The sequence below is a fragment of the Drosophila santomea genome, chromosome 3R (genome assembly GCF_016746245.2).
Source record: "Drosophila santomea strain STO CAGO 1482 chromosome 3R, Prin_Dsan_1.1, whole genome shotgun sequence".
Taxonomy (NCBI): Eukaryota; Metazoa; Arthropoda; class Insecta; order Diptera; family Drosophilidae; genus Drosophila; species Drosophila santomea.
The window spans coordinates 24,767,757-24,781,212 of NC_053019.2; the positions used below are offsets into that span (position 1 = coordinate 24,767,757).

At 41.6% G+C, this 13,456-nt stretch overlaps 1 protein-coding gene across 1 annotated transcript in view; it reads left to right on the forward strand.

Annotated features, from left to right (window-relative positions):
• LOC120451787 (cardioacceleratory peptide receptor) overlaps window positions 1-13,456 on the forward strand; it is a 33,268-nt gene that overhangs the window by 9,676 nt on the left and 10,136 nt on the right. The window contains exon 2 of the mRNA XM_039635738.2: window positions 4,790-5,206. Within this exon, the coding sequence (XP_039491672.1) occupies window positions 4,814-5,206 (393 nt within the window). The 5' untranslated portion in view covers window positions 4,790-4,813. The remainder of the gene's footprint in view (window positions 1-4,789; window positions 5,207-13,456) is intronic.

Below are 13,456 nucleotides of genomic sequence, written 5' to 3' on the forward strand. Positions count from 1 at the left end.
CCGTGTCATTCATGTTTTGTTGCCAAATATCAATCAAACGCTAAGTGTGTTTACATATTCGGGAAACTTGACAGACGACAGGTAGCCGACGGGGTTAAAAGTATTTATAAATTATTGTATAAACTCATAATAAATGGTATTGTCTTCCCTTTCGGGTCTCTGCGTAAATATAGAAAGCAAGCAAAAAAAAAAAAAAAATGGCATTCACTCGATGGCAAATGGCGGATGGCAAATGGCTCAGCTGCCCACGCCAGGTGTCAAGGCAACGCGTCGTATACGCAATTCTTTTAGCTTTTCTTTTGTCTGATTGCCGGGCGAGAACAAACTCATGTCTATGGCTTTAGACTTAGCTTAGCACGCGCCCTTCAAGTTCTGCCCCCTCATTTCATCCATAATGTCTGGGCTCCGGCTGGCCGATAAGAAAGTCAAACTTTAAAACATATCATGGACCTGGCCAACTTAATCTCGTGTGGCAAATGTTTTGACGCAATTTCGCCCAGCACATTTTCCATTTACATACATTTGTCTAACTTTTGCCACTTGGAATGGGTCGGTCTCACAAAAAGGTTGATGGTTGGGCAGCAGCTGACATTCCCTCACCGGCGTCTGGCTGCGTCTTCATTGTTTTGCAAACTGTTTTACAGGTGCTACAAATTTGAATATAAATACACAAGCAGCCAGCGAGCATGCTGTGTGCAATAATAAAATAAAATGCCATTCAATGCCGCTCCCGCACTGTGGTGTATATTTTCGCGCTTTAAGGACGAGTGAAAATTTAATGTCAGCTCTTGGTGAAGTGGTATTATGGTATTATTTAATCAAGAAAGTCAGCTTGAAACCTTTTTTAAATGGTTGAACATTTGCAACGAGCCAAATGGATTCGTTTAATACAAGACGAAAGAGGAATTTTTTTAATACAAAAAAACAGGATAGCAATCAATTTATACCCTAATAGATTTTCTGCTTAATGTTTATTAAATATTTAATATAAGTGTACTCACAAACTTAACCCCTTACTTTAAAATTTGCCAAGAATTTCCCATCAATGGGCCACAGTGCCTTGGCAGCCACGTTGAAAAGACGAGTCGGCATTTTTGGCCAATGGGGACCATTCCAAGAGGCCGCACACTTTTGTAGACACACACTCACACCCATTTCCCACTTCCCACTTGCTCGCTGGCTGCAACTTTTCAATTTGCTCGCCCCGACTATTTACAATTTTGGGGAAAAACAAAACGAAACACGGGTGGAAAATATTTTGAGACAGCCGAACGAGCCTGGGATATCCAGTTTCTCTCGACTAGCATTTCGAATTTGCGTGTGTTTCGGTGTCTGCTTTTCAGCACGATGTGCGACAATGCTGTCATTTAGATTTAAATTTAGTGGCTACTTAAAAGACTGGAGCGCCTTAAGTGGATTTTCACCGTCTGATCGCTGCTATCCGAAAATGGTTTTCAAATTGTCAATTAGTCCGTTGTTGGCACAATCAAAAGTATCGAATGAGAGACATGCGCCAGCATAATGAAAATAATCCCAACCATTTTTCCCAATACAATCCCGCTGGCAATTATCCTTTGGACACGCGTCACGCTCCATAAAACTGAAATGAAATACTAAACTTGGGTCGTTATGACGCTGATTGCCATGAACTGCAAGTGCATACGATGAGAAAGGCACCGCATGCAACGTTCCAGCCATAAACATAAGGCGGAAAAGTGGACAGAAAAAAAAAAAAAATTACCACGTTGGAGTCTTGGCCACCCCTTGTGTTTCACTGGCCAGGATGGAGTGACCTAATAAAGTTTATGCCGTTCGCCTTTTGTCGCTGCCATATTTTTCGCTGTGAAATCAATTTTTCATTTTGAGGCAGCATGACGACGCCATTTTCCCCTCCCAGGACAATATATATGCTCGGCAATTGTCATGGAGGACATTGAAAGTGACTCCGGAGCAGACAGTGTAATGGTTTATATAATGCCGTCCAAAACTGAACAACAACATAACATAAATATGCTGCAAGTGGCTCCCGAAGAACAAAAGCCAGATGCTTTCGACTTTTATGACTCATACGCAACGTTGCACAAAAGTTCGCCAAAAACAAACTGCAGCAGACAAAAGACAAAAGAAAGTCCTTTGGCAAGTTGGCAACTGAGATTTGCGAGATACAGATAGCACTCAACTGAAGGATCCGAATACGAATCAGAATCTGAATACGAAACTCATGCTGCGACCTTAAAGGCTTAATACTAAGTCCTTCATCCGTTGGTAATCCTGATTTTCTGAGATAAACAAAAATGGCTGCCAGTATTCACAGATGTCAATTAAAAAACTTGGCTTCTTGGAGCTTTAATATTAAATTCATTTACATTTGCTGCCAACATTTTCTCCTGTCTAAGTCGCATTCCGACCATCCAAGTATACCCTCCTGCATTTCGGACTCGATGTCCGCGTAATCCAATGCCATCAAAACCATAAGCTGGAACGGATAGTGCTCCTCCGCTGGTATTCTTCGATTATAGAGTCCACCTCATGGAAGCGCTGTTTTCCACGAGTCACCTTGAATTTGGAACTCACAACTTTCTCCGGAGGCATTTTCGCTTCCTGAGCTTCTGGTGGAAACGAGGGCGTCTGTTTGTAGAGTCGCAGGATTAAAAAGGGTCCTTTGCGATTCAGCTGGATACAGGTGTGGTGTTTTTTGCCAAGGATAGAACCATATTTTTAATGAAGTTTGACTTCTTAAGCGTACTCAATAATAAAATAATAATAATGTGGCCCTTGGAAGTTGACATAGCCATGCCTTTTAAGGACATTTTGTTAGATTTGATTCCCAAATCAAATCTTTCTTAACTGAAAAGTTTCACTTCTTGTAAAATCATTTTCTGTGAACACTTCAATTTAATATTCGCTCGTAAACGCTGCTCATTTTTCGCAGTATACTTAATTCAAGTTCATTGTTGATAAGCTTTCTGTCGATATATCGCAATCCCCTTGAACGCTTCTCTGATTTATTCACAAATTGAATGCAGCTTAGGCGTAAATTCTGGAAAAAAAAACGATGCCGATGGCAGTATCCTGAGGCGCCAAGAAAAGTGTTGGTTCAACTGACAGCTTACTCAAAATATGTCAATCAAATTCAGCTTTCGTTTCCCTCTTTGCCGCGAAGGTTAGGCCACATATAATGCCAAGAATCCAGATTTGGGACTAGAGTGTAGCCGCCTACCGACTAGACACTTTTCTGGCTATTTTGCATGCAAATTAAATGCGCATTAACAGCAGCCCAAAAACTTTAATACCGAGACGAACTTATGCAAAGCTCAAATGGGTTGATTCGTCAGTCAAAATACTTCAAAGCTTCTTGAACCATTTACATATGTAAATATCAGACAAACTCAGCCAGCGGGCTTTCCTACTAGCCAAAGTCGAGTTTATAGAGTGATTACTGTTTTTAATTGTTTCTTGGGGCTCAGTTTTTATAGGTAACACTAAATGTAAGCGTATTAGGTTGCACACCATTAGAGGTAGTTATATAAAACTTGTACAACTTATAGATTTAAGAACAGATCTGCAGTTGTATTGTGAGGGTCACATGATAATGATACATTTACAAAAACCATCGACATGTGGTGCCGCTCATCTTCCACCCCCTCCGCTGGAAAAGCCCAGGAAAATGGCAACTATCCCGCTGAGCAGCTGCGCTCGACCAAATTGAATGTGTCAGATGGAAAGAAGCGGCCCAGTCGGGTGTTTTTCATATAAATCATTGGCCAAAATAGTTGCGTGCTCGCATTAGTGGGCCAAATACCTGGCTGCGGCGAACAAAAGTTTTTGGCACATTTTAAAGGAGAATTTATTTGCGAATTTCGGGCACGTCGTTCGAGGGCCGCCCGCAAAGTTGCGGCTAATCAATTTAAAGTTGCAGTCAAAGAGCAACGAACATGGACAGATGGATCCCAGACACTGGCACATATGCATGCATAAATTTCCGTGAGGCCGCATCAAAGTTTAGCAGCTCCTTTGTTTGTCGTCCTCCACCGGCGACGTGACAATGCCATTTTTGGTTGAAATGTCTATTGTGGCCAGCTAATTGCTCGAGTTCCTGCCCCTAGGGTTCAAATCGTGTGCCGGTCTCATCAATTCAATTAGGAACACGTTCTTGGCATGAGTTTGCACACGCTTGGTGTCATAAATCAATCCAAATCACTGAACTTAGCTAAGGGATTAAACCAAAAAGGGTCACGCCTAAATATCACAATTAAATGCTTCATGTATAACACAGCACACAAAGTTTGAATATCACATACAATAATTTATATTTAATTCTATTATATTTAAATTCGTGTTGGTGGCAACACTAGTTGCCAGCTTTTAATGGCGTGTTCTTGAGTACCTAACCAGCTAGGAAGTAATAAAATATGTTAGGCTTATTGCATTCGGTATCAGTACGCTGGTATTATCTTACAAGCCATTACTAATTTTCAAGGAATCCGGATGACTGAGGAGGATACCATACCCAAGCACCAGTCACCCCTGGCGTATGCGCGATATTAATAACAGTACGAAAATCCGGCACCTGCTGGTTACCGAAATTTACACACAGAAGCCATGTTAACTGAGGCAAATATTTTTGTATTTTGCTGGCAAAGTACTTAAAGCATTTATTACGCAGCTTTTCATTTCGGATTTATGTGTTTTTAAGCAGCACCCGCTGGCTGAGGCCATATATTTTAAGATATATATACACTTTTAAGCACTCTTTTAATTTTCGCTGTTAATTTCGCCCTTATTTCAGGCGATGCCAGACTGAGGCGCAATCATGCTGCACTTAAGGCTATTCGATAGCTCACTCTACTACACGCTGGCCTCCGCCTCCGAATCCTCGGGACTCGTGTCCTCCACCTCCACCTCCACCTTTACATCCACATCCACGGAAAGGTCGTTCAATGGCACCCAGGAGGCGGGGGGCGTGGCCGTGGGCGGCGAGTACCTACCGCCCACCGACGTGGCGGCAGTTAATCTGACATATTTCACACCTGCGATATCACACGTGATGCTGGCGCCAACAACGATAGCAACCACGACAGCCTCGGCCACAATGGTCCAGATCCAGACGACAGCGGCGCCAAGTCACGACTTGGAGACGGGCGGTAACTCCACATCCAGCGACCCCGGCGAATTTGACAATTTAAATTCGTTCTACTTTTATGAGGTCGGTGTGAACCAAAAAAACCAAAAAAAAAAATATATAAAGCAGTACCAAAAATTCGCACACAAACTAATTTATTTATTGAATTCGAAGCCACAGCTGTACTATGCAATTTTGAATTTTAACGTTTGAACAGTACTACAATAAGTGGCAATTTGTAATGCATGTTTTATTCCGCAAAATGCGATTTTAAAATTTAAATTCATTTCACGTTTGGGGGAAGAGGTTTTATTCTTTCTTGGGTTTTGGGTTGCAGGGGCTAGCTTTTTAAATACGAATTAAAATGATTTACGTAGCGAAATGAGTTTTATGGTGGTAGAATATTAATGTACGAGTCAAAGTCATCTGATATTTTTCATCTAAAAATGTGGTCTTTGAAAAATGGCACTTAAATCCAAAGTTTGTTGATCGCTGCCAAATGCCTTGCGTTGTAATAAATGCTGCACATTTATTAAGAAATATATATTTTCACACTTCGAACAAGTTTACTTCCTAGCAATTTTAAAATAAACAATTTCAATACGATTCACTTTTATGAGGTGGGTGCGAAAAAATAGAAAGAGTATTGGCCATTTATGCGATTTATTTATTGTGTTTGAGAGGCGCAGCTGTGCGATTTGATTTCCATCTTAATCGACTCACTGCAAACAAAATTTCTTTAAAACCAACAATCCACATTTTTCCCCTTTCTTTTTAGTTTTATAGGAACGTTATAAATAACAATTATATGCTGGAAAAAAGTATTTACTATATAAATAAAATGTAGTAGTTATATAAAGTAACTTCTGCAGTGCATTGTTCTCCCAGAAAAAAACTACTTATTTTTCGCACAAGCTGCAGCATTTTTGTCTGTAGTTCCCAGCCGAATTCAAAGAAAGGATAACTGCGTGGAAAGGGTCACAAAGTCACAGCTGCCAACGCTGCTTGTTGCTTGACGGTACAATTTTCAATTTGCTACAATTTTCCCTTTTCGCAATGGAAAAGCAACGAACTGGGCAAACTTCGTTTCAGGCTGACAAGTCAACCAGTCAAGTCGCAGAAAAAACAATAAAACGCCAAATGTCATTTGGCAGTTTGAAATTAAGAAAACCCAAGAAAAGGCGAAAGTTTTTCCCGGCGTGAAGTATTTGCATATTTTTTTTTATGATTTGAGCGGGGCTTGGTAAAAGAACACACTTTATCAATGAGTAGCAATCAATCAGAGGGCCCAGCAGATCGTGACAACAACTTCGATTAAACTAAACTTCCGTTCGTCCTTCTTTCTTTCACTCTCTCCCACTAAAGAATGCCATAAAGAGCACACCATGGGTGTAATGAAATTTCCATATGCACCATCGTATAAATCACACCATTGTTGGAACGGAAGTATCCCTCAGCCAAGCCAATTTCCAGTCAGCCAAGTTTAAACGCGCCAATCACTCATAGTGTGCGTGCGAGTGTGTGTGCGAGTGTGTGTGTGTGCGTGCGTATGTGCGTGCCATAAATTCGGGCTTATTTAAATGAGTCCTTTTGCAGGACTCGAAACCACAGAGAAGCGGAGTCGCGTTCGGTATTTTAGGAGCCGCAGCACCATATGGCATCTTGGTTGACAAAGAGCGATGTCAAGGGTTTTGTCTCCCCGCCTGAGCAGCCAAGCAATGTCACAATAACCTCATGGCGACTAAGTCTTATTGATTCGTTGTTTGCATAGTTGGGTTCGGGTAATAAAATATATTATATTCATATTTTGGTACTACGGCATGGCATCATTTGCACAGCTGAATGCCAAGTAAACAAATGTGTAGTAGGTTCGTTCATAAAGTTCATAATCCGTAACATAAATATGACCCTGCCTACCTCCACGTTAAAAATGTTCTATAATTTTTACACTATAATCAAATAGTATGAATGTTAAAAATAGAATAATTTGATGATTATTTATGTCTAGAGCAGCCTAGTCGAACCGAAAATAAATTTATTCTTGCACTCTATTTCGCTGTACCCACATTAACAAGCCTTTGACAACTCGCAGCAAATGAAAAATAAATAAAAAATATTTTACATGGGTCTGATTCACTTCAAAACGAAAGTTGCTTTTGGTAATCTGTCACACAGAAGGCGTCAGAAAAAAAAAGTGAAGATAAAAGCGGTGGCAAAATGTTGGCATAAAAAGGTCGCTGAACTGGCAATATTTTTCCTAATGCCGTGTGAATCCCGAATGCTTGTGTGTATTTTTTTTTTTTTTGGGTGCTGGATCCCAGGCGTAAAGGGGTCTCATATGATTTGCAATTCAAATGGTTTAGTTGGGGATTTGGACTGACCAGCGGTCATCCGTGGCGCAATTGTGATTGGTTTTTTCCCATTGCCAAAATCTCACGAAATCCCCTGTTAACACTATTAAATCATGTTTAAGTTGATCAGTGTGTACGGAATCTCACCTTAAAGTTAAGGGTTCAGACATTAAGTCCGCTTGGCCCAGATATGCCAATTACAACTGCATGGGGATGGGTCAGCAGCTGGAAGGTTGGCCAATGTCACACTGTGTTGACCATGGCCAACAGCGCACTGCTGTCCAATAAACGAGAATCTGCGGATCTGGGGGCATTAGACGACGCAAATAAACGGAATCGAACGAATTTTCCGACTCAAAGCCACTTTCACTTTCCCTGAAAGAATCGACAACATTGCGCCATTTTATGTATGTTTGTGTTTGTTGGCCGGAGGAAACGATAGCATATTATGCAGCCGCACATTTTGTTTGGACATTGAGGGAAAATGCGTGAGCGTAGGAGGAAAATATTACATCTGCAATAGTCCTTGGCTTATCCTTCACACATCGCATCTCAGCTTATTACTCCATAATTACATATGCTCTAATGAGAGCCCCGCCAATTCCATATCCAAGGCACCCACGTTCTGATTTTCCTACGTACATATGAAGTGCCACTATATCTAATTTTAGCCCGGACCTCATGTGGTCGCTAGTTAGAACGCGTACATATATTAATATTACACAATTTAGCTCAAACAATGATGACCCTGGTGAGCGGGCTAATGTGGCCATCAAAGGACAAAATTAATTGCCGTTTTCCAGGGTGACAGCACAAATATTTGGCAAAAAAACAAAAGCAACACTGCCTGTTTGCATGTTGATAAAAGTCAAATAGCTGCCAATTTAATAATAGTGCCTTTTTTTGGAAAGGCCAATTAGGCGTGTGAATACAAAGTTTAGTATATAAAATTATATTTAGACCTTTTCTTTGGGAGATTGAGCTTAAATTTTAAGCATTCGGTTTAAAAGGCTTGCCTGGCAGCGCAATTTTTGCGCAAGCCGCAATTTCCTTTTTCTTTGGCAAATATTATTCTGCGAAAGCGCGTCAATTCAGAGAACTCATTAATCTAGCGTAAAAATGTGTCTTAAGCTTATTTGATAAGGAAAATTAAGCATGTGAAGGCTGCGGAACGGCGAGACTTGACGCATGTAAAATATAGGACACATGTCCTTGTCGGCGCGTCTGGGTTCTGAACCTGTTTCTGATTCAAGCAAGGTTAAACACTTAGTGGCCACAAAGCGGCATCATTAACAGACTGGCTGAGCCCCTTTTTTTCCCCACTTAACACACACAGTTTTTACCATTTTACCCGCTTTTTTAGCAATTTAATTTGCCTTTGTAGAGTTCGTTGGCCAGTGGGGAAAAATACAGCACTAAGCGGCTTGCGACAGTAAATTTACGAAAGGAATGGTGCTCAGCTGAGCTGCTTGTTTATGGTACCCAGGCTTTGAGTGTTTGCCCAGCCCTCGAGGCAGTAAATAAACATATGTGCGTACTGAACTGCTTTTTGCTGCCACCACTACCAATGTCGAGGTGTAATTATACTTGCCGAGCTTTAATGCAAATTAAAGCATAATTCCAGGCGGCTGACACGCGTGGCTGGGCTTAATTACACACTGTTGACACAACAAAATGCCCACAAGGCCATCAAGTGCTTGAGTGGCCAATGGGGCTATGGGCGGCCAGAGGGCTGCCCTCAAATGTGACCATGGGGACCGTGCGTCGCTTACTTGGCTAAAAATGAGTTAGCAACATTATTTGCCCATTGGCCAGCCGCCCTTGGCCACCACTGTGGCTGTTCCAACATCAATTTTATTAAGGCAGGACGACCAAGATGGCCGCAGGTCCTTGATGACTTCTGTCGCTCGCTGTGCCTCCATGAATCCTTGGGCCCCGGCCATAAAATACGTTTTGACAAGAGTTTTATCTGGCACGTCGCCTGTTAGTTGGATGTGTCATAGCGATTTATAAGGATTTGTTGCCACCAGGAATAACCAGCGACAGCTGCAGTGAGAGAAAAAAATGAAGAAATGAAACAGAGGCTTGAACTACCAGCGGAATTATGGGAAATATTTTGGGATGAGGTAATCCGCTTAAAGAGTTTCTATAAATAAACTCGAGTTAATGTATAAAAGCCAATACTATTTTGTGAAGGTGCGTCACAAGTTCAACATAAGAAATATCATGTATACCATTACCTTTGCTCAGTGTACCATTTCCCGTCTTGTGTTTGCTCTCGATAAAATATGAGAATTGTATTTCATTTGGCATTGAAAGTCAATGCACTTCCGCCACTTTAATCTAAGCATAATGAGGTCGCCGGACAGGTTTGTTGACACTTCAGCTTCGCCGATTTCTGGCAGCTCATCAAGCGTTCACCGACACCAAAAATTCACAGGCAGCTAATAGTTCAGATCACAGGTTCAATATCGGGTTCAGTGTACCGCCTTGAATGGTGGATGGTGGTATTTACGAAGGGACTCTTCAAATTCCCCAAAGTGTCACTTGACCAGCAAAATCAATAAGCATCTTTAGCCAACTAATTGTTGTAATTTGCCTGCTCGGCATCCAAAGTCTGCCAGAATTTGAGGCAGCTCGTCAGGCAATAAACTTATGCGAAACAATGAAAGTGTTAATTTCACAAATATTTTGCAGTAAAAACGAGGGTGGAAGACGGATGGACGGATGAGGAGTTGACTTAATGAGTGTTCAAGTTAATTGTTGGTTTATTTGTCACGCTTGAACTTTGAACTCGGCACAACAATTAAAAGGGGAGTCTGCCTCGAAAACTTTTCCTACCCTCTCCCACCATCGAGGGTTGACTTTTATGGCCAGGCATTAAACTGCAAATCAATAAACCCAGGAGAGTTTGCCCGAAGTCATGTTTTGTGTAAGAGTAAAAGCCATCTACATATGAGCGATATTATCCGGGAAAATTTAGCAAAGAGGAAGCAAAGTGCTGGAAATAATAGAAAAGGCCAAAAGGCACTCAAAATTGGTTCAAAGTTTTTATTACAAAGACTTCTTCGTGCCTTTCGTAAGCCGTAAGAAAGCAAAATAAAATGTAAACTTCCTCCTATAGACGGGAAAACCTTTTTACTGTCCATAATCAATCTTTGCGGCTGTCCTCTTGAGAGCGAGTTAACCGCCATAAATAACCACAGGACCAAAACGCCCAAGTTTGGCCAAATCCGAATGCCACGCCCCAGTCGTGTCTGCACATAATTTGTGAAATAAAATACTTGCTGGCGAGGCGAAAACCCCAAATTGAAACCAAATTAAATTGCAATAAATCAACATGGCTTTAATAGCGTTCCTCCAACTGATAAACATTAAGTGGGCGTCGTCATGGGAGATCGCCATCACCATCGCATCGCCATCCTCGAAATCGAAGTAAACAACAGAGGGGGATAACCTATCCTATCCACATGTGGGTTTTGGTTAGGTGCCTTGCTGCTATTTGTGCTTCCTTTTTAACGTCTAATTGATTTGTTTTCCCCGCTGTGCCGAGTCGGAATTTGGGGTGCTTCATCTGATTCCCTCGAATCACCCCAAGCCCAACCCCAACCTTTGGCATTGATTTCAAGCTGCTGTTTGTTTTCCATGACTCCCAGTTACAAGTATTCCTGCAATCAGCAAGGCGCAAACAAAAGCCCAGGGCCATTCCTGCTTCGGATTGCTGACAAATGTATGCTTTATTACTACAGTGGAGCTTCCATTAATCGATCCACCACCAACCAGCCACCAGAAATGTATATTTATGAAACAGCTTTTAAAAGTATTAGTACATAATTCATATGCCTTATTACTTTGGTGCTATAAAATAGGGAAAATAATGGCCACCTCTGACCGCTTTTGAAAAGCCTCCCTAACTCACCCTATTGTCTCATGAAAATTTGAATTCTGGAATTTCATCTGTATTTGCGTTTGGCCAGGGGCGGGTTGCTCTCATAGGAAAACAAGAGCATACCCAAAACAATATTACAAAAGAAACGGACAGACCCGCATTTATCACAACAGATAAGTGCGCACACACATCCTTGTGGCTTATTTCCCATTGCCCCATTCCAAAAGCTTTGTAATCATTCTCCGGAAGTGAACTTAATGACTGACATCAAGCGACATTTTGTGCAACAATAAGCTGCGACGATAAGAGCCCCACGAACAATGGGGCGTGGCTGTCTGCGGGGAGTATCACTTCCCGCACACTTGACAAAAAATTTAATTTCATTTTCATAAGCAGCAAAACGCCACTCACTTCCGTTGACAGCCCGCAACACACACCCACACAAAATGACTTTCGCAAAAAGCATCTACATATCTCCGAGTGCAAACGGAAAAGTGCTGGTGGAAATGCTGGGTGAAAAACCCGCAACTACATTTTCGCATCATTACAATTTGCATGCATAAGCAGCAAGAGCTGCTGCACACAATAAATTTTACATAGCCCAAGTCAATTACTGCTGCTCGGTGGCCACACTGCGTATGAGCAATGCAAGGCGGCAACCCGAAAAAACTGAAGCAGGGTACGTAACACACGACTGCATTTGGGTTACGAAAAAAACACAGACACACACAAAGCGACGAAGGGTGGCACTTAAAAAACTCTAAAAAAAAATTGTGTAAATTATGCAAATCGTAAAAGCGCTGAAATCCGCGCCTAAGGGACCAGTTGACCCCCCGGCCAGATAATTGCAGTAGAATGTTTGGAGTTTTACGACACTAAGCCGCATGAAAATGCGGATTGGATGCCGGGAAATCCCCCGGAGCGGAGAACATCCATCTTCAGCTCCAACGCCATCTGCTTTTGTGCAAGTGCGCGAAATGCGCTTAATGAGAAAATGCAAAAGGCGACAAACCAACAGCGAAATTATGCTCAGTAAATAGTTAAAGTGCGGCAGTCTCGGAAAAAGTGTCAGCACGCAGAGAGAATGAAATAGAAAGTAGAAAGTAGAGAGTGGAAAGTGGAAAGTAGATGGAGTGATGGGTATATCCCCCGGCTGAGACTGAACTATTTACATAGCCTGGCAAGTACAAGTAGGTCAACATCTCACAACGCACCGAAGTATGCAATGAATTGTGTGGCACTTTAAGCGAAATTAAATTAAATTATATAGCTGTAAAATGAGGCTAGGAACAGGGACGAATTATTTGAAAATTATTTGTTTATGATTGTTAGTTAAGAAGTATATTACTACCTTAAAAATAGGTCTTTATATTTTTTACAGTGAACGAACTTTGAAACTGCACCTCTTAGCTTTCACTTGAGCGCACTGAATTTGCCTGATCTGGGACTTAAGAAAACAAGCAACCATTTCGCCTCATAAAATCAAGTTTTAGTTGAAATTCACTTACAGAATTCCTGGAATTTTTCTGGGTTCTCACTTGTAATATACTTGAGCTCAGGGTTGTATTATATATATACAAATGTGTCAGACGCCAGGCAGACACACCTAAAGAAAAACACAATTTCTTTGCCATCGCGGGTGAGACCGAATACGCCACATCAAAGGAAGGGAAGTACATGCCAAAAAAGCTTCAAAGTGGCAAGACACGATGTATTTTTGATGGGTGGAGTTGGGTTGCTGGTGAGGGGAGGAGCGATGGAGGTGGTGCAGTCGATGGGCCCCGTCATTTACGCAATTTCGATAAAATTGGCACAAACATCCTCCATTTCAGCAGGCACTCTACGATTGGCTCTGTCATTTGCAGGTGGAACGACGTCGAGATGTCGAGAGATGCCAAACAGCTTCCGTGTGTTTACAACACGTAATATTCTCTGTGTTTTACAGTGCACCACAACCCGTTTACAAAATTAATTAAGGGCCATGTTTACATCTTCTTGATTTTTGGCTTTGCACCTGGTATGTTCTTCGTACGCATTTCATCGATCAAAACTGTAAACTATCTAAAATTCAAATTCCCAAAGAAATTGTTCCAT